Here is a 27,043-nt window from a genome sequence, read left to right on the forward strand (position 1 = left end):
CGCCTCTCTCTGTCTCTCGCTAGCAAAGTGACCCAGACAACAAAGTAAAGCTAGTTTTCGGCTACGAGCCCGACACAGAACCCACCGTATTAGCCAGAGGTCCCTTTACTACGGTTCGGAGCCGCGGACCTTCAGTAACAGTAATAAATCACAGCAATAGTACATTCATGTAGTTGTAAACAGCATGATAATATATTAAGTAATCCAAAGTATTCAGAATACGTTACTCTCATTGAGTAACGTAACGGAATACGTTACAGAATACATTTTGGGGCATGTATTCTGTAATCTGTAATGGAATACATTTTAAAAGTAACCTTCCCAACACTGTGGGTATCATATGACCTGGTAAAATATGCAGCGACAATCCAGCGACAATCAAACAACAGTCTTCAGAGGAAGAGTTTGCAGTGTTTGTCATGGCCTAAAGGTGGCGCACCGGGTCAGTTTGTGTGTGTGTTTTCATGAAGTGGTGCAGAGGTATACAAAAAGCCCTTAACGAGCATGGACGCCACATTAAATCAGATAAAGATTATGACTTTTATGAGAGAACTGCAACAAGTGAGGTTAATATTTCTTTATGTTTTTATTTAAACACTAGATTTTCACCAGATAATCGCTGTTTTCACATTGTAGTATTGCTGTCTGAGAAAGGAATCAAAATATATTAACTACCCCAAATTACTTTAGCAAATTAATACGATTCTTCAAAAGGTTTTTTAGGCAATTCAGTATGGAGACATTTAGCCGTACAGAAGAGCTTTTACTGCTATAAGATGGTTGAATGCTGACATTCAGCCAGGAAGCAGAGATGTGGATTAGCCGGAGCAATAAATTTGCACTTGCAATTTGTGGTGAATAGGACTATTTGTTTCCACAGTACTCTGTTTGTGCCAAAAGTTAATTTGCATAATTTTCTTAGTGATTAAGAAAGTAAATGCACACCCCTACTAACTGTGGCAAATCAGCATAATTAAAAAATATAACTCCTCAGTGGAGGCTTGAACGACAGACTGCTGTGGACTGTCTCTTTAAATGGTTAATATCAATAATAAATGGTTGACAATTATCCTTCCAGTGCATAGTGGGATACTTACTGATAACCCTGAATAGGCTTAGGCAGGTATGAAAAATGAAGTGGAAGTCATTTGGCAAATAAACCTCCATTAAAATTGGATTTATCTTGTAATCATTCGTTCTTTTTTCCTTTTAATTAGACGTGGTTGCCTCGTAGAATATTTTGGCTGGCAAGTGTTGCAAAAACATATCAGATACAGAGTGCTGGTGCTGCTAAAGGGGAACCTTAAATACACAGTTTTCTCTTCAGTGGATTTTTTAATCTTAAATTAAACATAGGAAATGGTTCGATGGGCAAGAAAACCATTAATAACTCTTACCTGCAGGCTGAAATACAACTAACTTTAAATCCAGGTTAAAAAAAAAAGCACACATACGATGTTGAATAATCATCTTCTCTGCTCTAACCCCCTTTTGTGAAGCCTATCAAGCAGCTAATGAGCTCTTAAGATGATTGGGGTTTTGTTGAAAAGCACTTGGGCAAGCAGTCGAACAAAATACACCTCGAGTTTTCCCCTCCTGTGGCTTTACTCTGCATTAGAGATTGCAAGCCCAAAGTAACAGCAGGTACTGAAAGGACCACCACGGTGAAACAAGTGACTAAACAGTCTGTTAAATAATTGTCTTGTAGACACAGATTACACTGAAACATGACATTTTTAATGACTACAGTTTGATGTCACACAGGTATTCGCTTGATGGTGAGAATGTAGTCATTTGAAAGTTGAACTACTTTTGACTCACAAATCGTTAATTTAGGCTTGTTAATAGATAGAAGTTTTATCATTTTGCTTCTGTAGACCACCACAAATTAACATCACTCAAAATTATTGTTTTTAATTAGGGATGCACCGATACCCGATACCAGTATCGGTATCGGTACCCAATACAGATACTGGTATCGGGTATCGGGGCCGATACTGTAAAATGTGTGTGTACTCATACTCGTAAAAGTTAACCGATACCATGAACCGATACCAACTTATTTCATTAATCAGAGGGTGGCTTGTCATTTCTGTTGTAGTTTTTTAGATTGGCCACTAGGGGGACATCCCGCGCTAAACAGGCACAGGGTTAGGCGAGTGAGACTGGCGGCTCCAGATAAAAAAGAGAAACTGGAGGCTGCTGTAGCTAGGCTAAACAAAATGTCAGCAGTGTGGACCGGAACAGCCAACTTTAACTCAGGTTTTGGAAAAGCGATGAAAAATGTCATGAGTCAATGAGGCTCTGACTCATTTTATCGCTCTGGATGACCAGCCAATGCCGGTCGTGGAAAACATAGGATTGCACCGTCTTCTCAGCATACTCGAGCTGCGATATGAAATTCCCAACCGCCCAGACAGTGCCAATAGTTCAGTGATATTTTGTAAAATTACAATGTGGAGACTCTGCAATAATTTAACAGAAGTGCTTATTTTTCACTTGAAATTTTTGTGGGCATTTTTATTAAGATTTTATTTTTTATCGGCAGGGAATATAATAAAACCTGTCTTCCAATTAATTGTATTTGTGTGTGTGTGTGTGTGTGTGTGGTAGAAGTATCGGTTTTTGTACTCTGTATCGGCAAGTACTCAGATCCAAGTATTGGTATCGTATCGGTTTGAAAAAATTGGTATCGTTGCATCCCTATTTTTAATACTTAATGAAAATCAAGTATGAAAATCCTTTGTATTCAATGACGCACTAAAGTTTAGAACCTGTGGCCATCTCCAAACGCTGTGTTACCTCCTGAGGGTGGCTGCAGTAAAGACCTTCCCTGCACTCACCTTCAGTTGCTCTTTCTCTGTCGACCTTTGGTTTTATAAAACTGAATAAATTTTAGCGCTTTGGTTAAAATCCCATTTCTCATCTCACATTCCATTGCCTTAAGAAACTCTTGGGTTTTCCCAGTATGCTTTAGTTCACTATCCATTTGCACTGTTTGCCAGCATTCGGAGTACAACCCTGTACACTTCAGAATTCATCCTGCTACTTTTATTAGCAGTTACAGCCAATAAAGACTAACAGCACAACATTCCCTCCACTGTGTCTGACAGAGGACGTGCTATGTTTTGGATCATGAGCTCTTTCTCTCCTTACTTTACTTTCTGATCTCTAATCTTATGTTCATCTGTCCAAAGAATCTTTTCCAGAACTCTGCAGGCTCTTTTATGTGTTTTCTGGCAAAGTGCAATCTGGTCTTCTTGTTCTTGTGCTTAACTAGTGATTTATACATTGTTGTATCAATTTTCTTCTGCATACCCAGCTCAGGATCTGGAATCTAGCCCAGCTGTCACACAGGTACACCCTGGACAGATTGGCAGTCCATGTACAGAGACATAAACAACCACTGACACAATCACACCTATGACTAATTTAGAATTGCCAAGTAGCTCAAACTTTGTAATGTGGAGAAAACTGGAGCTCTCAGAAAAAACCCACCCGAGTATGAGGAGGACATGAATTCAAATCCAGGACGTTCTCGCTGTGAGGCAACCACTGCAAAACTGTGCTACTCCACTTGGTTGTACGTCCTCTGTAATCATGAAGTCACCTGCTCATTGTAGACCGTGATGATGATAAAACGTCCTTCTCGAGAATGTTCTTGACTTGGTTGGATGCTATGAAGCTATTTTCCTTAAACATGGAACAAATTTAATGGACATGAATTTTATTGCTCTTCTGTGGTCATTCCAGCTGTTTGCTCCTACTGAGCTGGTCAGTGGATTTTTTTAAAGAATTGTCCCAAATGATTGATTTGGCAGGTGCTAAAGTTTTTGCTATTAAAACGATTAAAATGGTTAAAATTGACCAATAAATACTGGACCTGGAGTTGACTGTAATCGATGCTCTAGTTTGATGAGTCATTCACACAATTAATAAATTTAAAACAAAATAAAAAACACAGCCATTTGACTAAATTTACCATGATCTTGCTGGTGGTTCCTCTGGGATTCTCCACAGGCACAGAGTTATTGAAGACCAGAGCCCAGAGCAGCCAGACAGATTTCCCTATGGTGAACTTAGATCCCCCTGACTCTGAGAAACAGACAGACAGACAGTGTGTTTATGAAGGAAAGTAATACCTGTTTAAGACATTACTGGAAATTTTACTGAGTGATGAATTAAGGCCAGAGTTGGGGGGAAAAAAGCTATTTTCAAAGAAATATTAAGAGATGACTTAAATATCCAAATGTATGCTCTTAGGAAGAAACACATCACTCTTAGAGTAGCAACAAAGACATTAATATTTGTGACATGGTGCTCACATCCATACGGAGAACTGTTATCCTTGATGGATAATCCTGAGTAGCCTTTGCACCATTTATTGGCAGGCAGTGGTGCACCATCTCTAACAGGCTGATTCAGCACCGCTGCCACAGAGGAAATATTCTATAGCATGTACTATCATCCTCTATAACTACTACTAGCAGTGGTAATAGAAGTATAAATATTTCCCATATTTTCATTCATAAAGATTTCCTTTATGTCCTTTTAGTCACTTAAGATCATTGCTGAGGTCCAGGTTCATGGTTCTGGGTAAAATTTAGTCTTTTGTGGTTTCACAGAAAGCAAAGCCAACAGGTAACAAGTAGTGGAGGTTCTGTGGGGCAGGACTGATCCAACGGGAATTTTCAAGACAATGAGATGCAGAAGAAACAGTTTTATATTTGGTTTGGGGCGACCGTGGCTCAGTGGGTTGGGAAGCGCATCTGTAACCGGAAGGTCGCCGGTTCGATCTAGCTGTGGCTACAACCGTAGCTGCCTCCACCAGTGTGTGAATGTGAGAGTGAATGAATAGTGGAATTGTAAAGCGCTTTGGGTGCCTTGAAAAGCGCTATATAAATGCAATCCATTATTATTGTTATTATATGAAAAGTATTTCAAAAGTTACAGAACACTATTGAAAGTATTCTGTACTTAAAAATAATTCCAAGATGCTTCAAGGACAGAAACTAGTTGGTTTCATAATAGTTTGGTTAACCGCCATTAAAGAGCAGCGCGTAACTGTGTGGCCTTGGTGACATTGTGAATGAAATATTTGCCTAAAATCAGGTAATGCTAGCAAACAGAAGCACGTTGTTATCTGAATAGTCACAGTCCACTGTTGCTTTAAGACTTTTAATTGGAAATACAGGAACAGAGCCAAGACTTTGAAATTAAAGTAGAAATTAGACATGTGGACGCTGTTGCTGTGACAACACAGAATGTCAACATTAACACGCTGAGTTGCAGTGATTGTATGGACCAGCTGCCCTGCAGTGATCTAAGAAACGTCTCATGTTGAAAGTTCAAACAGACGTAACTGAGAAGAGGACTTATTTAAAGTTATTAAGCCTGGCAGTACACACCCTCGTGTTGAATGTAAGGTCATTACGCTGTGAATCGCTGTGCTGTGAAGTCTCAGAAGGATGAGAAATAAAAGAACAAAAAGGCCCTGACTATAGCTCATTGTTCAACATTAAAGGTGAAGCTGCACGTTTATGGAAACACAGTCAGTATGTAAATGTGGTACAGATGTGTGGAGATTACTTTGAAGTATCTGAAGTACCTTTTCTTCAAGTAATGAGTGCACAAATTAAGCACACGAGGCACTTTATAGTGTCTTTACACTTTAAAGTGTATTATATTTGAGTGAAGTGGAAGTTAATTTGACGTATTTAAGTCATAGAATGGATAATATGTTACTGTTTTGTCAAAGCCACTGAAGTGTGAACTCATCACATATAGGTCCTCCTTAAACTCAAACAGTACTTTTAAATGTTTAATGTGCAGGGACCATAATATTTTCCTAAATCTGGTGATTAACTCGGACTAAGTAGCAAGGAAAGCAAAAAGCATGTTAAAAGATCCCAAAGTGGACCATCGTCTAGCTACCAAACTGGTGAAGTAGGTCAACACCAACCCTTCCATGAGCTTTATGCTCTTGGAAAAAAAAGGACTCAGGGCTCGCAAAATCGCTAGCCCGGGCTAGCGATTTTTCCAGTCGGGCTACCAAAATCTATCTCTGCCCTGCCCGTCGGCTGTCATAGGAAGGAAAAATATATGTCAATGCTTTTGCATTCTTTCGGAAATGTAGCTGGGTAATTATGTCATTGGCATCGGTGAGCCACTGTCAATATGTGACATATTGAAATCGCGTTTGAATTTGCGCTTGTTTTTTGCTTTCACTTTGCAATCGCGCGAACTGTGTTCAACAATTTTTTGATTAATGTTTTGTTTCCGTTACAATATTATACTTTAATGTATAATATTGTAACAGAAACAAAACAGGAAACAAAACATCAATCAAAAATTGCTCTCTTTTTTATTCGGGCTACTTAAATTTATTTTGGGCTACCAAAAACTGAAGAGTCCGTGCCCGAAAGGCTACCAGGGATTTTGAAATTTTGCGAGCCCTGGGAATGCTATATAGTACGTCTTATACTATCTACCATTGCAATGGTCAGTGTGTCAAGGTTTTGTATTTCTGGGAAGCTGGCAGCTTCTGACACGACACTAGTGTTTGACACCCTGGAAATGTTGGAAAAAAAGAGGACGACAGAGATGCACAATACGATTATATAATAAGATAAGAATAAGATTTAAACATGCTTGAAGCGGTTTGATACAGAAGAAAGAAAAATGACGAGCGTGCGCAGACATCTACCTGTCACATAAAATGAGTTCACTTCTACTTGTGTCAGTTTATTAAAACATAAAGAACAACAGGTTCTAATTAAAAATAAATGTGTCTGGGCAGAGACGCACACAGTAAATCGTTGCAATAATGGTGAAGTGACAAGTACTGTAAAGACGTCAACATCAACCACCACCACGCAGTCGGCGTTTGTTTCATTATTATTAAATAAGCCACATTGTGGGTGTGAAGTGATTGTTTTGAATCATGTGCAGTCAAAAAAAAAAAGCGGAACGCTTAATTATAATAATTTGGACAAACACCCTCCTCAAATCAGCCCCCCCTCGCTTACATAACTGACAAAGTGACAAGTTGGTAATAATGCTGTGAAATGAGCAGTGGTGGTGGGTTGATTGGCGTGCAGACACTGGAGCGACTCCGTCACTTACTCTTAGCGCTCTGCAGGCTGCGGTTGTATCCCACGGGGCTGAAGAACTCGAAGATGAAGACGGTGACAGCCACGACCGACAGGCACATCACAAACATCATCACCCACACCGCTGGGCTGTAGGGCTCTGCAACACACCAACACACACACAAGAACGAATAGGAAAACTTTAGGAAGTTTTCCTGACATTTACTAATTACCACTTCATAAAATGGGAATCTGTGTGGACAGTGAACAGAGATTGATGCCTAACAACTATAGGTTTGAGAAGACCCTTGTCATCCCATGCACCAACTGTTTCTGATGCAGGGTTAGGATTAGCACACGGGGTTACTTAAATCACTTGTTCTAAACTAGCAAACAAAAACTTTTCATTGCACGTTTCTAAATGTCACGGTGAACCTGATATAAACAAGAGGCATCGTAAGGCAGCGACAAAGAGAAGTTGTTTGATAGTTTGCTGGGATGAGCTACACACAATCATAGCGTCAGCACTCTGTAGTACAAGTACAACCTGCATCCATCCTTTTCAAGGTCGCAGGTGGCACTGGAGCCTATCCCAACTGACTTAGGGCGAGAGGCAGGGTACACCCTTCAATTAACCTATCCCCATTAAGAGTGTCTTTGGACTGTGGGAGGAAGCTGGGAGAATCCACGCAAATGAGAACATGCAAACTCCACACGGTTTGATCTGATAGTGGAATTGAACCCAGGACCTTCTTGCTTTGAGGTAACAGTGCTAACCACCATGCTGCCCCAACCTGCAAGTGAAAAAAAAACTTTTTAAACTATATTTTGGTGCAAAGTAATGGAACTTTTTACAGGGTTTTATCGACTCTATACAGTACACACAGTTTTCACATCCCAGTAGCCATTGAAATTGCAGTTATGGCTCGCTCCATATTAATTTACACACGAGCTTGATCCTTTTACCATGAAATACTCAGACACAGCAGAGTGTCAAGCTCCAAGCGTGACCTTACCACTGGTACAACTGAGCTTTTTTTGCCTTTGTAAAAAGACTGCATTTGAACTAGGGCTGGGTATCGTCACTGATTTCTAGAATCGATTCAATTCCGATTCACAAGGTCCCGAATCGATTCGATCCACGATTCGATTTAATTCGATTAGATTTAATTTGATTCGATTCGATTCAATTCGATTTGAATCTGGGAAATTTTGACAGTCAGAAATATTATAATTCAGATCAGTACATTTACATATTTTTGTATCTATAAAAAGGAAGCTGACAACCACAAGACTTTATCAAAGGTGTGAGCGTCACAGCAGAGGCCTTTGTGTCAAAGTAGCTAAAGATAAAACAGAAAAACATGAAGGTGATTTTCCTGGCCTGCGATTTTATAAAAATATTCTGCAGTACATCAATAATGAAAGAAAACCATTAATCAATTTATGAACATCACCTCTGAAGTTACAGCGGTTTTATTAGAGACACGGCTTAGCGTTTTGCATTTTGCATAATTTTAAAAAGTTTAAATTTGGTCAGTATTGAACGGCAGAAATTAGGTTTTCTTTTCAGAAGTAAGTAAAACGAAAAAAAAAAAAACCAGCCGCCAACAGCCTGTAAACAACGGTAGACTTGTGCGTAACAAGCAAGCAAATAATGAAGAAAACAGTACAGAGAGAGAGAGAGAGAGAGAGAGCTGTGCATCGTGGTCGGAGCAAAACATTAAAAGTCAGAGTGAATTCATGACGATGTTTATGTGAAGCCTAGTTTGGATCTTCTTTTGCTGCTGGTTCGGTCAATAATGTTTGTAGAGACATCAAACTAACAGCTTTAGAATCGGCGCATAAAGGGCGTGAGCACAAAGCGCGGACCCGCCGACAGATCAGAATCAGCGAGCTGTCGGCTTTCAGCCCCGACTGTGAGAAAGGCGACATCTCACTGATTCTGATCCGCGGGTCGCGCTGTGTGTTTACGTCTTTATGCAGAATCCATGTTCCTGCTCTCATTTACTGTCTTAGCTGTTTGGTGGTTGTTGAAATTTTGTGAGATTTCACCTGAGATTCTGTCATTTCGGGCAAAATAAATTTATATTAAAAAATCGATTCAGGATTTTAATGAATCCATTTTACGTTATCCAAGCCAGAATCGATTTTAATCGATAAATCGATTATAAAAACCCACCCCTAATTTGAACGTCTTGATGGTAAGATGAAGATGGCGAAAGATGGTGAAATCTTACAATGCTGTGATTGCAGCCATCCCCCAACTCTCTGTGAATGGTACTCATGGCCATTGATCAGTGGTCTTTGATCAGTGGGTTTTGGTCAGTGGTTGTTAATCAATGGTCATGAGAATTTGCATAATTAAGATTAAGGAACTGACCTCCCAGCCCATTGTTCCTTCAGTGGGCTGGTTTCAGTCATTATGCAAATGTACTGTTTATAATATTGAAACCTGCAGTCAGCTGAGACTGAAGAAGTCACTTGGATGAGTGACGAAATGTTTCTCCCACAAAACGCTACGTCCAGATGAACAGAATCAACTTTTTGGAGACTGCATTTGAACATTTTGAAAATTACAGAGAAAAATAGAAACCAAGATAGTAAAACAAAGCTACTGTAGGTCATTCTATTGTTGGTTCTATTCTGTGTCAGCTCAGATTCATAGTAAATTCAACCAAAACATAAATCGTAATGAGAGAAAAAACATATCTCAAAGCAGGAGGGATCACAGAAGTGATGAAACATTGAATGGGATGTAAATATTTTAATCAAAAATAATATAAAACATCTAAAGTCCGAGTCAGGGATTTGATTTTAATGTTTTTATTGTGTCCATGAATATGGAGCGAGCATCCGTGTATTATACATTTCAGGAAAAGAAATGTGTGCTGAATAATTTACACATTGACACTTTGTGTTTTTGCCACTGTGTAGCTGCATGACACAGCAAATGAGCAGTCTTGTATTAAATTGTTAGACGTCTGGATGTAGACAGGAGGAAATTGTCTCTCCTCATATCAAGTAATGGGTGCTAGTCTAACTGCCGGCAGAGGAAACAAGCAGATTCTCCTGAGATTTGCCAAATTAGTGAGGGATTTGCTGCCTAGACCGACATTGGCAGATGTAACACTAATCAAACAGCACCGGAGCGATGGGCTGAGCTACCGGGTCGCCTCATCAACACTTTAGTCTCTCCTTGTGTTACTTCCAGGATGAGATGCTAAATCAAACGTGACTGTGTGCTGACATACCAAAGAGTAACGAGCGCTGTTTATATACGAGGCTTTTAGCTGTGGCTCCCGTGCAGAGAGACACACAGCGAGGGAGCAGGTGGAGAGGCTCAGGATTATCCATTAAACTTACTGCCAGACAGGGTTAATATGCTTTTAAGGCTGCACGGGCTGCCAACCCGTGTGCCACAAGGACTGCGATGATGCATTATCATTTCAGCTAGGTTTTCATTGTTAAATTGAATAATAATTTCATTTCATTCTGTTTATGATAATCTTTTTCTTTTTATTAAATTTTGGTAGAAACATTTTCAAAATCATGCACGGAGGATAGATTTTTAACACAAAAAGCATCAAACTAGATATGCATCATAATCACAAGGAGGCCTGAATTTTAATCGAGCTTAATGCTCGTACAAGCAGGCACAAAGTCAAGCTTAGCTGAAATCACAGCAAGAGAGCTGATGTCAGTGTCAGCCCATATCATCTGATGGCTCAGATTACACAACTTTAACCCTTTAAGACCTGCCATAGAACCAAGTCCGCCAGAGCTTATATTATATTTTTACATGCTGTGGAGCCATTTTTGGGAGCATTTCAAGTTGCTATACATCAATACAACCATTACAGCCTAAATTTTAATAATATGTCTGCATTAAGTGCATAGTAATTACATAAATTGCAAAAAAGTACAATAAACTACAAAAAAATGGAAAATCGTTTTTGTTTTTTAACATATATTTCTAGTTAGAGAAATTTAAGAGGCTTATCCCTCAAAACTGTAAATACAAAAAAGTTGCACAAAATAGTTTCCCACCACAGGAAATTTATTTTGAGTGTCTTCATAGTTTTATTTTTGAAATACACCAATTTTTATATACTGCAGGAAAAACGAAAATAAATATTATAATGCAAATTTGCAAAAAAGCAGCATGTGCATCAAAATAAACTATTTCCAGCAGTGCAATATGAGTCCTAAGCTTCCCAGAAACGACACAGAAAGTCATAAAGTCAAAGATAACTTTTAAAAACACCAGTATAGGCTCATGAGGCCTTGATGGTAAAAAACGACATTTCCGCGAAAATGACATCACTTCCGGTTTCGGGCAGGTCACGGCGGACATGCGATAGTTCGCGCTGACGTCTAATCCAATATAGGAAGTGTTATGAACAGCTGATCGGATTGGCAAAGCGTGTTTCTGGAATATTATGTTTTTGTTGCTGCAAGTGCTTTTTATGCAGTTTTTGCAAAGCTATATGTGGAAGGAAACTGTGACCGAGGACAAGCTGATGGCATAAGATGTAAGTACAACTCCTCCGGTTTCATATGCAAAAAGAAATATTGCGCTAGCTCACGTGGTTACAGTGCTACCGGGATTTAAAAATAGTTACGCAAAACGGAGCGTGTCCGCTCTGACCGGTTTTAAAGGGTTAAATGACAAATTCCATTTGGGAGTGTGGTTTAAGCTGCTTTAGTCTGCCTATGTTGCTATGCATCTGCAAGCTACTTTGCAACCCAACTCCACACCAGCTTCTTTTCATGCTATATCTGACCTAATCAGTTTCAGATGGCGTGCTTTAGGTGGGGTGGATGTGGGTCATCAACTAACAGGAAGGTTGGTGGTTTGATCCCTGGCCGTTCCAATAGACATGCCAAATATCCTTGGGCAAGGCAGTGACGGAAAGCACTTAGGCACAGAAAGAAATGCTTGTATGAATAGGTGAAAAACGCAAGTTGTTTAAAGCACATTGATAATGTTTAATATTTGCAAACTAATCTTTGTTTGACTATCCTGAATGACATACAGAACTGCCTGCAAATAAGATCATTTTGGAGAGCGAGGATTTCATCTTTCTTCCCAAGTGTGTAACTACAGTATGTGTGCACAAGGTTCCTCTGTTTAAACACAGTCGTTTGAAACAATTTGTCCACCTGACAGTTACATTTATTAAAGAACAAGTCCTTCAGGAGCAGCAGGGAGGCTCCAAGATAACTGCGTCTTTTACCAATCGCATGTGTGCTGTTAAACATGGAGAGCGAGAGGTGTTGGTGCCTGTAATTTATGTATGAAGATGTGCATGTTTGCATCGGTTTACGGTTGACAGTGCAAACAGCTTCTTTGCTCAGATGTTGTTTTTTTTATGTGCGCCCATTTAATATGTTTTTATTGTGATGTTTAGTAATATCTGGTTTCATGCAGCAGTTCCTTTCATCCAAAACAGTTTTCTGCTTTAGGGAGACAATAAAGCAACCTCAACCTTAAAATGTCATTTAGAGAGAAAGAACAAAAAGATTGATGAACAACAGTTTCGGGGAAAAGGAGGCCTAAAGAACAATAGTTTGTTTTTGTTATAAAACATTATTCATTGCAACCCACATTAAAGTTTTATAATGAAAATAAATGCTGAGTTTATTTTAGTATATGTGAAACCCTCTTAAGTTTGCCATGCAACATTATGGATGATTAATAATGTAATAAACTGTGTGTCACAAAAACAACATAAAAGTTGCATAAGAGCCAATGAAATATAAATTTATAATGATTTTAAATTAAATCAAGAGTTGGACTGCATGGACACGTTTGGTGGATTTGTGCTGAATCTAGCCGATGCCCACGGTCGCTTTAAATGTTTTCTTCAAATTTTTTTGAATTTTTATATTAATTTATTTCTTTTCAGGTTCTAAATCTAGTTTTGAATGACGCGTTCTGATTTTGAAAGGCACTCACTGACGTTTTTAACAAAAGCCAATAAATAAATACTGGTTGTCTGCTTGTTTTGTGAATGACTTTTCCTGTACAAAGAAAATGGTTTAATGATTGTTTTGTTTTCTGTGTCTAGTGTTATAGTGGAGGAGAGCGTACATAATAACAGTCATTAACAGAATGCTGAAAATGATGCTACTGAGTAGAATAATCTTTGTAATATCTAATTTTAGGAACACCTCACAGGCACGACAGACTACAGTGCAATGAAACTACAAGCAGAGTTCATGTACACGTGCCTGGCGTAGCACCAATGAAGAATCAATACGGTCCTTGCTGAAGCGCCCACACAAAAGAGGATTTATTGCAGCGTCATTGGACAGAATTATGGTCGTAAAGAAATTGATAGCAAAATGTAAAGCAGCTAATTTGTGTGACAATAGCAGCACAACTGCAGCAGTGTTGCCATGCTCGAGTGGGTTTAAAGAATTACAAACAACAATGATGATTATGTAGCCAGTCATTTTTGTGTATCTGTGAGACATTTCAAATGAGTTTTTTCTTTAACCATTTCAAAGCATTTCGTGTGAGTTTTGGAAGCAGTGCTGAGCTACTCTTTAGTATATTCTGAGGGAAGTTATTCGATATGTTTGATTACATTTTTTGGCATTTTCAAACTCAGCAGCAACGAACGCTGAACAAGCAAAGTTTGGGGAATTGTGAGTTCAGATTTGACACAGCAGTGGATTTATTGACCTGCAGGTGTCGGGAGGTATTTGTGTCTTTGTGTAGTTGAATCAAAGTTGAACTTGATCAGGTTTACTTCACTTTCACTTATCGATGACATGCATGCCCACTCCGGGTCAGGGATGAGTTCCTGCCCCAAGTGGAGGAGTTCAAGTATCTCGGGGTCTTGTTCGCGAGTGATGGGAGAAGGGAGCCGGAGATCGACAGACGGATTGGGGCTGCAGCTGCAGTAATGCGGACGCTGCACCGGTCCGTCGTGGTGAAGAGGGAGCTGAGTATAAAAGCGAAGCTCTCAATTTACCGGTCGATCTACGTCCCTACCCCCACCTATGGCCACGAGCTGTGGGTAGTGACCGAAAGAACGAGATCGCGGATACAAGCGGCAGAAATGAGCTTCCTCAGAAGGGTGGCTGGCCTCTCCCTTAGAGATAGGGTGAGAAGTTCGGCCATCCGGGAGGGGTTCAGAGTAGAGCCACTGCTGCTCCACATCGAAAGGAGCCAGCTGAGGTGGTTCGGGCATCTGACAAGGATGCCTCCTGGGCGCCTCCTAGGTGAGGTGTTCCAGGCATGTCCCACTGGGAGGAGGCCACGGGGCAGACCCAGGACACGCTGGAGAGATTATATTTCTCGGCTGGCCTGGGAGCGCCTTGGTGTTCCCCCGGATAAGCTGGAGGAGGTGGCTGGGGAGAGGGAGGTCTGGGCCTCTCTGCTTAGGCTGCTGCCCCCGCGACCCGGCCTCGGATAAAGCGGATGAAGATGGATGGATGACATGCATATGCTGGGTTTTGTAGTGCTATTAGCTTTGAGTTATGTACTCTCTCAGTGATGTTTGGTTTCCAGCAGCTACATCACCATTTTGCAGAGGAGTGCATTTTTCGATGGCATCAGCCACACAGGGGTAAATTAGTCCATTTTTTACTTTATTAGTTTGCTTTGCAGTTTTCTTCATTAATCATTTGGTTAAACCTAACACTGGTATTATGAGGCGCGCACATAGTAACATTGTGTGGTTTTTCTAAAATGTTTTGTTATATTAATTATGTTTCTTTTTCTTTGAGTTACCTGGGTTTGGGCGATGGCTGTTTCCTGTCTGGGCAAAAGGCGTGGCTGAGGACTCTGGGAACAAAATGCCTGCTCAGCAGGACCAACCATGGGCTTATCAGGAGCAGGGGTGTTTTAGGTTTAGTTAGGCTATTCTGTGCTTAGTTAATATTAGTGTGTTTTTGTTTCCCCCCCCTATTGTGTTCAAATGGTTTGGCCAAATCATTATAAAAGCTACCCTCATGTGTCTTCGTAATTAGGTCAGTTTGTGAGTTAAGTTGTGTCTTACGGAGCCCCGCAGGGGACATGGGAGAAAAAAAATTAAGACGGACTTTTGCGAGATCTCGCAAAACAAACTCGGGATCTCGCAAAACTTTTGCGAGATCTCGCAAAACAAACTCGGGATCTCGCAAAACTTTTGCGAGATCTCACAAACGTTTTAGCCGCATTCTTCAGACGCTGGCTCGAAGCCGACCGGGAGGTCGAGGCACGATGTGCTGGGAAAGCGGTGTTCCTCCCGGCTGTAGTAGGTCTCGACCTCCCGTTAGCTTCGACCTAATGGGAAGATCCCGAGTTTGTTTTGCGAGATCTCGCAAAAGTCCGTCTTAATTTTTTTTTCTCCCATGTCCCCTGCGGGGCTCCGTAGTGTCTCACTTTGTTTTGTTTAAGTTTCTGGAAATTGCTTTTTGTAGAGTTATATTTAGTTGACCTCTTTTATGTTTTTGAATTTTGTTAATTTTGGACTTTTTGAGGGTTAAAATAAAGAAAACCCTTTTTGAAGATACTTGTTTTTGCCTGTGTCCTCTTTGCTTTGGCTGCTTGGTCCCTCACAATTTAAACAGGGAAAGTCAATTCAAGACACGTGTTCTTTTTCAAATATGGCCTCTTTAATATTCACACCTGGAAGCCACCAGGTGTAACCACAGTCTGGTACTGGTGCCAGCAAGCAGAACCACTGGAGTACAAGAACCTAGCGTTGGGTTAATAAGGTGTATGCGGCTTTGCTCAAGGGCATTTTATCAGTGGTTGTTAAGTAAAGTGACAATATTATTAATTCAATTTGGTTGCCAGCATGTTCCCAGCAGTAATAGACAGATTCAAACTGGTGACCCTAGTTCTCTATAGAACCAGAGTGGGAATAACCCAGAAAAGTCGTCTTATGTCATGAGTCTGTTTTAGTGAGAATGGTAACAACATTATAAAACTGAGTGCTGATGCAGTTAGAAGCTGAACAGCATAGGACATGGACACAGTTAGGACATATTTAACCCTTTAAAACCGGTAGGAGCGGGCACGCTCTGTTTTGCGTAACTATTTTTAAATCCCGGTAGCTCTGCAACCACGTGAGCTAGCGCAATATTTTTTTTTGCATATGAAACCTGAGGAGTTGTACATACATCTTATGCCATCAGCTTGTCCTCGGTCACAGTTTCCTTCCACATATAGCTTTGCAAAAACTGCATAAAAAGCGCTTGCAGCAACAAAAACATAATATTCCAGAAACACGCTTTGCCGATCCGGTCAGCTGTTTGTAACACTTCCTACATTGGATTAAACGGCAGCGCGAACGATCGCATGTCTGCCATGACCTGCCCGAAACCGGAAGTGACGTCATTTTCGCGGAAATGTAGTTTTTTACGGTCCGGGCCTCAATGAGCCTATACTGGTGTTTTTAAAAGTTATCTTTGACTTTATGACTTTCTGTATCGTTTCTGGGATGCTTAGGACTCATATTGCACTGCTGAAAATAGTTTATTTTGATGCATATGATGCTTTTTTGCAAATTTGCACTATAATATTTATTTTCGTTTTTCCTGCAGTGTATAAAAATTGGTGTATTTCAAAAATAAAACTATGAAGGCACTCAAAATAAATTTCCTGTGGTGGGAAACTATTTTGTGCAACTTTTTTGTATTTACAGTTTTGAGGGATAAGCCTCTTAAATTTCTCTAACTAGAAATATATGTTAAAAAAACAAAAACGATTTTCAATTTTTTTGTAGTTTATTGCACTTTTTTGCAATTTATGTAATCACTATGCACTTAATTCATACATATTATTACAATCTAGGCTGTAATGGTTGTATTGATGTATAGCAACTTGAAATGCTCCCAAAAATGGCACTACAGCATGTAAAAATATAATATAAGCTCTGGCGGACTTGGTTCTATGGTAGGTCTTAAAGGGTTAACACAGTAATGTCATTATAGTATGAAGTGCACAAATAAAGTTCATCTGCTTAATTTCTTTTGAGATTTTACCTCATGCACCAATGCTCACGATAAGGAATACAGCTTATAGTTCAACACTGATACCGGGTCAGCATGCACAGGTAGCCATGGTGTTGGTATGGTCTCACAATTAGAAACCGCTGAATTGCTGTAACGCACGTTTAAGTAGTTGTTATTTAATTTGATTCTATAGCATGTGCACAAAGTTTCACAACAATTTGGTATAATTACCGGCTTAATCCAGAGTGCCACAAACAATTACGATCACCTTCTCTGCCTCATCCCACCAGAGTACTTCAGTAAATGGTATGCTAATCTGCATTATGTATACAGCAGGCCAAGGAAAACGATAAGTACAATTAGGTTTGCCTGCCACTACACATTTGAAGCACACATGTAGAAGTAGAGTTACCTCATATGTTTTAATGTCTCTGGTAATATTAATACCAATACAATGATTGAATCCTGTATAGGAGGTAATATTAACAACTGTAACACTGTTGCTTTATCATGTTTTTTTCTTAATATTGAATGATAACAAACATTTGGGAAAAGTGAAATATTGGAATATGAAATATTATAATATTTAATTTAAACTTGCATTTGAAAAATAAATACAGCTTAATTTCACCTGTTGGCTCATAAGATGCCCACCTGGAGACAACAGTGCTGAGAATGCAATGCTGAATCAGTGACGTACTCTTTGAACATTAGATAACATAGTTCATCACTCACTTTTATTGACTTTAACTTGTAGAAGCACAAACACACACACACACAGAATTTTTTTTGAGAAGCTGAATTCACTAAGCTCACAGTACGGAGCCCCGCAGGGGACATGGGAGAAAAAAAAATTAAGACGGACTTTTGCGAGATCTCGCAAAACAAACTTGGGATCTCGCAAAGTTGAATTCCAACAATGGCGGCAGCTACTTAGTTGTAATATTACTCTTTCTGGGTCACAAAATACACTTTTAAGATATGTTGAGGCGTGAATGTAGTTGTGTAAATGTCAGATACCTGCTCCGTTTACATGACATCACATATTTGCAAAAGTGCTCCGACATTTTCGGAGATCTGACACCCACTAGCTCGAAGCTAACGGGAGGTCGAGACCTACTACAGCCGGGAGGAACACCGCTTTCCCGGCACATCGTGCCTCGACCTCCCGGTCGGCTTCGAGCTGGCGGCCTCCGAAGAATGCGGCTAAAACTTTTGTGAGTTTCCCAAGTTTGTCCGTCTTAAAAAAAAATTAAGACGGACTTTTGCGAGATCTCGCAAAAGTCCGTCTTAATTTTTTTTTCTCCCATGTCCCCTGCGGGGCTCCGTATCACAGAAACTCTTAAGAAGCTCCTCACAAATTATGACTTGGGAGTTTTGTTTTACTGTTAGTGTTTAAAAGCTTTTACCTCTGAAACGCCAATATGAGTGGCAGGCCTTCTACTGCAGCTGACCATCCTTCAAAACAAAGCGCGCGCACACACACACACACACACACACACACACACACCTCTGCCTTCATTTCTCCTCAGTCGCTCAGTTTTCACGTCCCCCTTTACTGGGTCCCTTGGCAGTTTAAGTGTTTGTTATTATCCAGACTTTGAGTGTGTGTCCTGTCTCACTCTCAGCTTTGTAGCCTGGAGTTTGTGCGTCTGTAATAAGACCTTTGTGTCTGTTTCACATTCACAAAGGTCACTGAGACTTTAGAGAATTAAATACGTCACAATTATTACTCTGAGTTTAGATTGTAGAGATTTGAAAATATTATGTAAAGGAAGAAAAAAAAAAACAGAGAAATAATAAATAACAAAGTTTCATTCAGTAGCACAACAAAGAAAACAAATCTTTAGAAAACTGTGAGCCCAGCTTTGAAAGAAGCACTAATGCACGCTGCAGGCGAGTAAATGCACCAGGACAATAAAAACTGCAGAGTCAGCCATTTCTCTGCCAAAAGCAAGAGTTGAGGCGGCGGTGCAGCATGCGTTTGGCATGGTTTTATTCATCTCTATGACAGCAGGGCTACGCAAAAACTACCAAGCTGAATTTCATTAAACTTGGTAGAAAGGTGACGAAGAGTAAAAGGAAAGAAATGCATTCATTCATGTGTGGATCAGGATCATGTTGCTCCGGTCAGAGAAGCTTGTAGTTCTTTCTGAGTATCCTCGTACAGTCATTTTTATTTTATCTTTCTCACTGATGCTGAGAGAAGCTTGCTCAATAAATAATGTTTAGGTATTTCAAATCTGTTAATTAGTCATTAGTTACAGTAACAGATATGCAATCAAATGTGAGTAACAACAAATCACGATAAATTAGTTACTTCCTTATTATTAATGGATCATTCCCTAATTTGGGAATGGTCTGGGAATATGCAGAGGGCACCTTTGGAAAAGTTCAAGCATGTGCAGTTCAAAGTGCAGGAGGTATCTGCATGCATTCTCATGTCATGTTTTGCTACTATGAAAGAAAAGTACAGAGAAAGTCCAGAACAGAGACATCAAACAAGGTTTTAGTGAGAAAACGCTGCTTCAGAGGATGTTAGGTTTGAAAAAGAGGGACCCCAGCAGGACAGTCTTAAATATTTAAAGCCACAGAAAATGTTTTCATGCTTTTTTAAACTGAACACAAGAACCTGACAGAAGAGAATGAGACTGAAAACAGAAAGAAGGAGCTCAGCCCAACTTTGAGGATATCAAACCAATGAGTCCACTGCAGAATGCATCTATTTTCTTTAAGATAAAATCGCCTCTATAAGGACTGTACTGCTTTATTCTTGTTGGTTTAATTTACTGTGTTGTCGTCTAAGGAGCTTGGGAAAAAAAGCATCTGGACTTCACCTCTCATCCAAGAAGCTTCTTCAGTTCTACTGTCAAATGGTGGAAAGTCCCAGATTTAAGCTCTGTGGGAGTTTCCCCCCACAGAGGGACATGGACCCCCCCTAGTAACACAATCACACGAGCCAAGGTGTGAAAATGGGTGTGGGTCACAATCAGCCAGAGTTTCGGGTGAGCTCATTGTGAAACCTGGCCCCACTCTATCATGTGATTTCCTGAGGTCAGATGGCCCAGGATGTGAGTGGGTGTTAAGGCGTCTGGGGAGGGAACTCAAAACTGGATTATAGATGGCAGAGAGTTGGTGTCGTAAACCACCGCCTCTGTTCAAAGATGGTCGCTCACAGTGAACATAGATGCTTCTTTCACTCCTCTTTCAAACCATCTGTCCTCTCTGTCCAAAATGTGAACATTGGCGTCCTCGAAAGAGTGACCTTTGACCTTAAGATGCAGATGGACCGCTGAGTCTTCAAGCAACTTAAAGAAGTCCAGATGCTTTTCTTTTTCAAGCTCCTTAGACCACGATGACCTGGATGTCTGAGAACCTTCACAGATTTACTGTGTTGTCATTTAAATGTAAAAATATGAAAAAAATAACCCGAATGCGGCATGTCTCTTTTAATTTTATACATGAAGATTTTCAGAGATTCTTATCATCAAGATAATGTCGTTATAATAAAAACCTGGCCAATGAGCTTTTCTTCCACATTGAAAGAAGAAACTAAAACTAATAAAAAGAGACAAAGCTTTTACAAATGACACATTTTCTTAACTGCTTGTCCAATTCTAGGTTTTGGAGCCTATCATAGGTGCACGAGCTCATCACATTAACCATCAACTGACATTTAACCCTTTAAGACCTATCATAGAACCAAGTCCGCCAGAGCTTATATTATATTTTTACATGCTGTGGAGCCATTTTTGGGAGCATTTCAAGTTGGTATACATCAATACAACCATTACAGCCTAGATTTTAATAATATGTCTGCATTAAGTGCATAGTAATTACATAAATTGCAAAAAAGTGCAATAAACTACAAAAAAATAGAAAATCGTTTTTGTTTTTTAACATATATTTCTAGTTAGAGAAATTTAAGAGGCTTATCCCTCAAAACTGTAAATTCAAAAAAGTTGCACAAAATAGTTTCCCACCACAGGAAATTTATTTTGAGTGTCTTCATAGTTTCATTTTTGAAATACACCAATTTTTATACACTGCAGGAAAAACGAAAATTAATATTAAATAAATGCAAATTTGCAAAAAAGCAGCATATGCATCAAAATAAACTATTTCCAGCAGTGCAATATGAGTCCTAAGCATCCCAGAAACGACACAGAAAGTCAAAAAGTCAAAGATAACTTTTAAAAACACCAGTATAGGCTCATGAGGCCCTGATGGTAAAAAACTACATTTCCACGAAAATGACGTCACTTCCAGTTTCGGGCAGGTCATGGCGGACATGCGATAGTTCGCGCTGACGTCTAATCCAACGTAGGAAGTGTTATGAACAGCTGATCGGATCGGCAAAGCGTGTTTCTGGAATATTATATTTTTGTTGCTGCAAGTGCTTTTTATGCAGTTCTTGCAAAGCTTTATGTGGAAGGAAACTGTGACCGAGGACAAGCTGATGGCATAAGATGTAAGTACAACTCCTCCGGTTTCATATGCAAAAAAAATTATTGCGCTAGCTCACGTGGTTGCAGAGCTACCGGGATTTAAAAGTAGTTACGCAAAACAGAGCGTGCCCGCTCCGACCGGCTTTAAAGGGTTAAACCTATGTTCAATTTAGAACCACTAATTAAACTGACAGCAGCTCACTGGTGGATTCAAACCACCACAGCGTCGAGCACAATGGTATCAGATTCCTAGGATTCATTACCATTTATTCTATTTTTCTTTGCAAGGCCGAACGAACAGCAAGTGCATTTTAAACAAGTTGAGCATCGTGCGGTTTGTCCACATATTGCAGCTGCCTTCCTCACAGTTGGCCTCTTGTTGGCCTGCACGTGTTTCCCTCTTCACCTCTTGTTATTATTCTCTGGCTTTTCTGAGACTCCTCCGTCAGAAAGGATTACCCTGCCTCTCAAGGCACTTCTTCCTCACTTGATTATTTCCTTCACCGTTGACCTCTCCTTACGTGTTTGTGCTCACTCTTACCTCTGTTTGACCCTAATTTTTTCTTTTATATTCCATGCATTCACACACACATGCACACACAAACGGCCAAAGCAACAGTATGGACTTGCTGTCAGCCCTGTGGCCCAGCAGACTTTAGACAAAATGGCCTTGGGAGCCTTGCACCTCCGTCCAACCATGACATGTTTCAGATTGTCTCTTAAATCTCCTCTGACAGATGGATAGATGTACTACTGCAGCTGTGCAAGTATGAAATCAATCCCTTAAGGAGTCCTGCGAAGGAGTCAGGTCTATGACGGAGGGATATTAGTGAACTTTTAGAGCAGACTCGGTCGTTATTAAACAAGCAAAATTGAAGAAAAAAAATTGCACTTTTATTACAGGCTGGGCTTTAAGGGCTATAGAGAAACGGACATGTATATGGCAATATGATAGGAAGATTATTTCCAACTATTTATGACATAATTCGTCATACAGTGTATGATGTTCTGCAGGTCTGATTTATAACGTCATGCATACAGTATGTGTGGCAGTAGAATATGCGCTTCATTCACACAGGCAGGTTTTAAGCACAGATGGAGGTTTAAAAAGTAGTCGCCTGAGAGGCTGCTCTGTGTTAACAAGTCATTTTTGCTACAGGGTATGATCTCATCTGGTCTGCACGACACGCACACACACAAATGCGCAGCAGCATGTCAACCAGCCGCTGCTCAGATTAAAATATCTGAGAGCATCTGACACAGCTCTATCAGTCTCTCTATCAAAGCCACTCAGCCTCTCTCTCTGTCGTTTGTGTTGGGTTTATAGTGGTACATGACAGCACTTTCTCTCTGTGTAACACCATCTCTTTCTTCATCCATCACTTCCTTTCTTTGTTGTCATTTCTCTCTGCTTCCAACTCTCTACTTCTCTCAAATTCCATCTTTTCGTGGTTGGAAGTGCCTGGAATTAGTCTAAGAAGATTTGGTAAATTAAGAGGTGTTATCTTAGGAGAGGCCAACTTTGATTGAAGCATTAGCTGTATTTTTTTTAAAAATGACTGGAGAAAAAAAAGTTAGCTTGTATTGCTGTGGGGGCTTCTTTGAATGCTGAGAATAGTAAAGCTAACTGTGCATTTTGAGCTGTGCTTTGAGATGCAAAGCTGGGAGTTTGAACCTTTTTAACTGAAAGACAAAAGTCACATCAGAAATGAAGGCCACTTACATAACTTAGAGAAAAATGTACAGTACTGTACAGCGTTATGTAAGCTATCAAGGCTGTTTTAGTACATTAATTAATTAATCCTTCAACAATCCTTAAGATTAAAGGAAACTTGAAAGCATTGTAAAGTCCATTAGTGAATAATAGCTTATGCATCTCTCTCTTTTGATGACTCATGTAGTTGTGATTTAAAAAAATAAAATGTGACTTTGCTAATAAAAAAGCAAGTGTGTAAGAAGTGTGAAAGAGTCTCAGATGTTCAAGACCCCAGGGTCAGAGCTGCACAGTAATGTCCCGTGGGAAACAAACTCTGACTTGTACTGCACCATTGTGCACCTCAACACTGTAAAAAAATTGTTTGGCTACCAAGATTATCGGTGACTGCCATTACGTTCTACTCGACTCCCTGCAACTTTGTCATCTCTAAAACTCAGGTTGCAGGGTCACTGTTGTGACACAGTATAAGAGATACAGGCTGTTTCCCAATTCAGGGTCTGCAGCCTTAAAGTAGCAGCCTCAACGATCCTCAAGGGTCGCGTACTTAAAGACCGCTAAGGCCGGAAGTGCGAGGCTTGTGAAATGGGACGATCTAGCCTCCGTTGCGCTGCCCAGGTTGCCCAGCAACCATGATACTAACAGCTGGAAACGTTTCATACAGCTTTGTTTGACAGAAATGAAGGAGAAAATCTTTTGTTCATTTGTTTGTTTGTTTCTACATGAGCTTTGATCATTCTCTGATTAAGCTCAGCTATTGAACGGAGTATATTTTAAAGTAAAGGCTTTAAAACCAAGTTAGTACAAACGTCACTAATGTCACATAACTTTGCCGACATGTGGCCAACAGTAATGTTTTAATGTTCTTCGTTATTAAACATTTGCACATAAATAAGTGACATAATATTCAGTACTTACTTAAAGTTTACTCTTCGGGCGCCCCTCATCCGCCGTTTTTTTTCGGCAAAATTATCCACACCCACTGCCGCGCTATGCATTCTGGGATATGTTGGGCCACGAAGTCTACACCGCCACGTCCTTAAAATTCAGGGAAATGAAGGACGCATTTGAGGGCCGCATTTCGAGCAGCCTTCGGATTGGGACAGCCTTCGTCGCGTCGCGGTGACGTAATCGGCCTTAAAATGCGGCCTTTAAGGCTGCAGACCCTGAATTGGGATACAGCCACAGTCTAACGCAGGTGGATGTGGACACGATGGGACTTCCAGGTAGCGGCAGTGCTGAAGTCTTATACATCTTACGTTAAATTTGTTTTAGCTATTGTCTGGAGTCGAGTTGAGATTTTCATTTGCACCTCGTATAACCCCACAGTTTCATCAAATTTATTTTGATTCAGGTTGATTTTGAATTGTTATGCCCTGTGTTACGTTCCCCTGAGGGGTCTAGGCGGTGAGGGGGAAGTAACATAAAGTGTCCGGGTCAGGAAAAGGAGTCAAGGAGGCAAAAGGGTTAAATTAAATAGTTTTATTAAAGTAGCTCAACTAAAAGAGACGGACAAGCCGCTATCACCGTTTAAGGAAAACAAACAACTCAAGCGCTGGTCAATAAAGTAAAAAGTAAGTCAAAAAGAGAGCAGCTCACTAGCTGCAACCACACTAATGGCACTCTGGCCCAGAGCTCACCTTTCCCTGGGCTTAAATACTTTTAATTACTGATGTGAGTCAGCTGTGTAAAAGGGAAAGGTGGCACCTCAGGCAGAAGAGGTGGTGGGACACGCCCACACAGGCACCTTCAGGAGGAGGCCCTGCTAGGGCCGTAACACCTGTTACAGCTGTCCTCTCCATTATAGGACTGTGCAGCATTTGCATGGTGTTCTTGATGGGCAGCAAACAATAGTTTTATAATCAGAAAATGTTCAGCTGAACATCTTGACAAATGCTTCACAAATCGCCCAGGTAAGGAAATCCCACCTTGTTCACCTTGACGTTGCGTTTTCAGCAGGAGAAACTGCAATGGACTGACTAACAATGGCTCTGACAGCCCATTGTTAGTCACCGGTGCTAGTTTTGACCATTATGCAAACGATTGTTTATAAGGTTTGGGAAACCTGCAGTGAGCTGAGATGAAGTCAGAATCAACTTTCTGGATGTTCAGCTGAACATTAACCCTTTAAGACCTACCATAGAACCAAGTCCGTCAGAGCTTATATTATATTTTTACATGCTGTGGAGCCATTTTTGGGAGCATTTCAAGCTGATATACATCAATACAACCATTATAGCCCAGATTTTAATAATATGTCTGCATTAAGTTCATAGTAATTACATAAATTGCAAAAAAGTGCAATAAACTACAAAAAAATTGAAAATCGTTTTTGTTTTTTTAACATATATTTCTAGTTAGAGAAATTTAAGAGGCTTATCCCTCAAAACTGTAAATACAAAAAAGTTGCACAAAATAGTTTCCCACCACAGGAAATAAATTTTGAGTGTCTTCATAGTTTCATTTTTGAAATATACCAATTTTTATATACTGCAGGAAAAACAAAAATAAATATTATAATGCAAATTTGCAAAAAAGCAGCATATGCATCAAAATAAACTATTTCCAGCAGTGCAATATGAGTCCTAAGCATCCCAGAAACGACACAGAAAGTCAGAAAGTCAAAGATAACTTTTAAAAACACCAGTATAGGCTCATAAGGTCCTGATGGTAAAAAACTACATTTCCGCGAAAATGACGTCACTTCCGGTTTCAGGTCATGGCGGACATGCGATAGTTCACGCTGATGGACGTAGGAAGTGTTACAAACAGCTGATCGGATCGGCAAAGCGTGTTTCTGGAATATTATGTTTTTGTTGCTGCAAGCGCTTTTTATGCAGTTTTTGCAAAACTATATGTGGAAGGAAACTGTGACCGAGGACAAGCTGATGGCATAAGATGTAAGTACAACTCCTCCGGTTTCATATGCAAAAAAAATTATTGCGCTAGCTCACGTGGTTGCAGTGCTACCGGGATTTAAAAATAGTTACGCAAAACAGAGCGTGCTGCTCCGACCGGTTTTAAAGGGTTAATGGATGCGTCCTTCATTTTTGTAGTCACCTACCTATAAAATTTATTTTCTGTTAAAATTTATATTAATATGTAAAACAGTTGTACAGCTTCCACAATCTTTGCGGTGTATGCTTTGGAAAAAACACGTAATGAAAATATCCAAGACAAGGGCCCCTCAAACAGTCGTTTAATTCAGTCTCCTTGAAGCAGCTGCTTTGAATGTTAACTGTTCACGCCGCTATTATTCACTGCGGTCCTATATGTGCCTCCTATGTAGTCAGCCTCCTTCACCTATTAGTAAGATAGAAAATGTGTTATCATCCATTCTGAACATTGATAAACAAAAAGCAACCCAGACTATAGACGACTCCATGCAGACGTGTGAAATGTAGAAAGCTGAGATTTGAGAGTGGATTTTAACACAAACTGTGTTCTTTTCTTTAACCTGATCAAAGTGGTTTCGGTGCCTAAATCCAGCCAAACAGCTAGTCAAACCAAAAGCAAAAAAACTCAGTACAAACTTTAAATTCAACACGAGACAGGAGGGTCAGGCCTCCAAGTTGAAAATCTTCTGCTTTTACATGAGTACCAGCCTGCTGTATAATAAGACCTCAGGGCCTCTTGTAAACACTTGGGCAATGAGGTGGATTTAGAAGGATGTTCCACACTAGCAGTAAAATGATATTTGGTCAATACTTTAAGAGCTGTTTGTTCTTCTAATCTCTCTCTAACGACTGCCACACAGCTCTCACTGCATAACCACACACAGCTCTACCTCACTCAGTCAGGATGTCTTTTAGTAAAAGTATTTCAACGTGTAA

At 40.0% G+C, this 27,043-nt stretch overlaps 1 protein-coding gene across 3 annotated transcripts in view; it reads right to left on the bottom strand.

Moving 5' to 3' along the window:
* The window catches only part of grin2da (glutamate receptor, ionotropic, N-methyl D-aspartate 2D, a), a 316,625-nt gene that overhangs the window by 47,578 nt on the left and 242,004 nt on the right, over window positions 1–27,043 (bottom strand). For all 3 annotated transcript variants that reach the window (XM_087834864.1, XM_087834866.1, XM_087834867.1), the window contains exons 11-12: window positions 7,126–7,251; window positions 3,983–4,095 (exon numbers count right to left, since the gene is read on the bottom strand). In XM_087834864.1, the coding sequence (XP_087690990.1) occupies window positions 3,983–4,095; window positions 7,126–7,251 (239 nt within the window). The remainder of the gene's footprint in view (window positions 1–3,982; window positions 4,096–7,125; window positions 7,252–27,043) is intronic.

Source organism: Neolamprologus brichardi, chromosome 22 (genome assembly GCF_056152115.1).
Source record: "Neolamprologus brichardi isolate AB-2024 chromosome 22, ASM5615211v1, whole genome shotgun sequence".
In the NCBI taxonomy this organism is placed as follows: Eukaryota; Metazoa; Chordata; class Actinopteri; order Cichliformes; family Cichlidae; genus Neolamprologus; species Neolamprologus brichardi.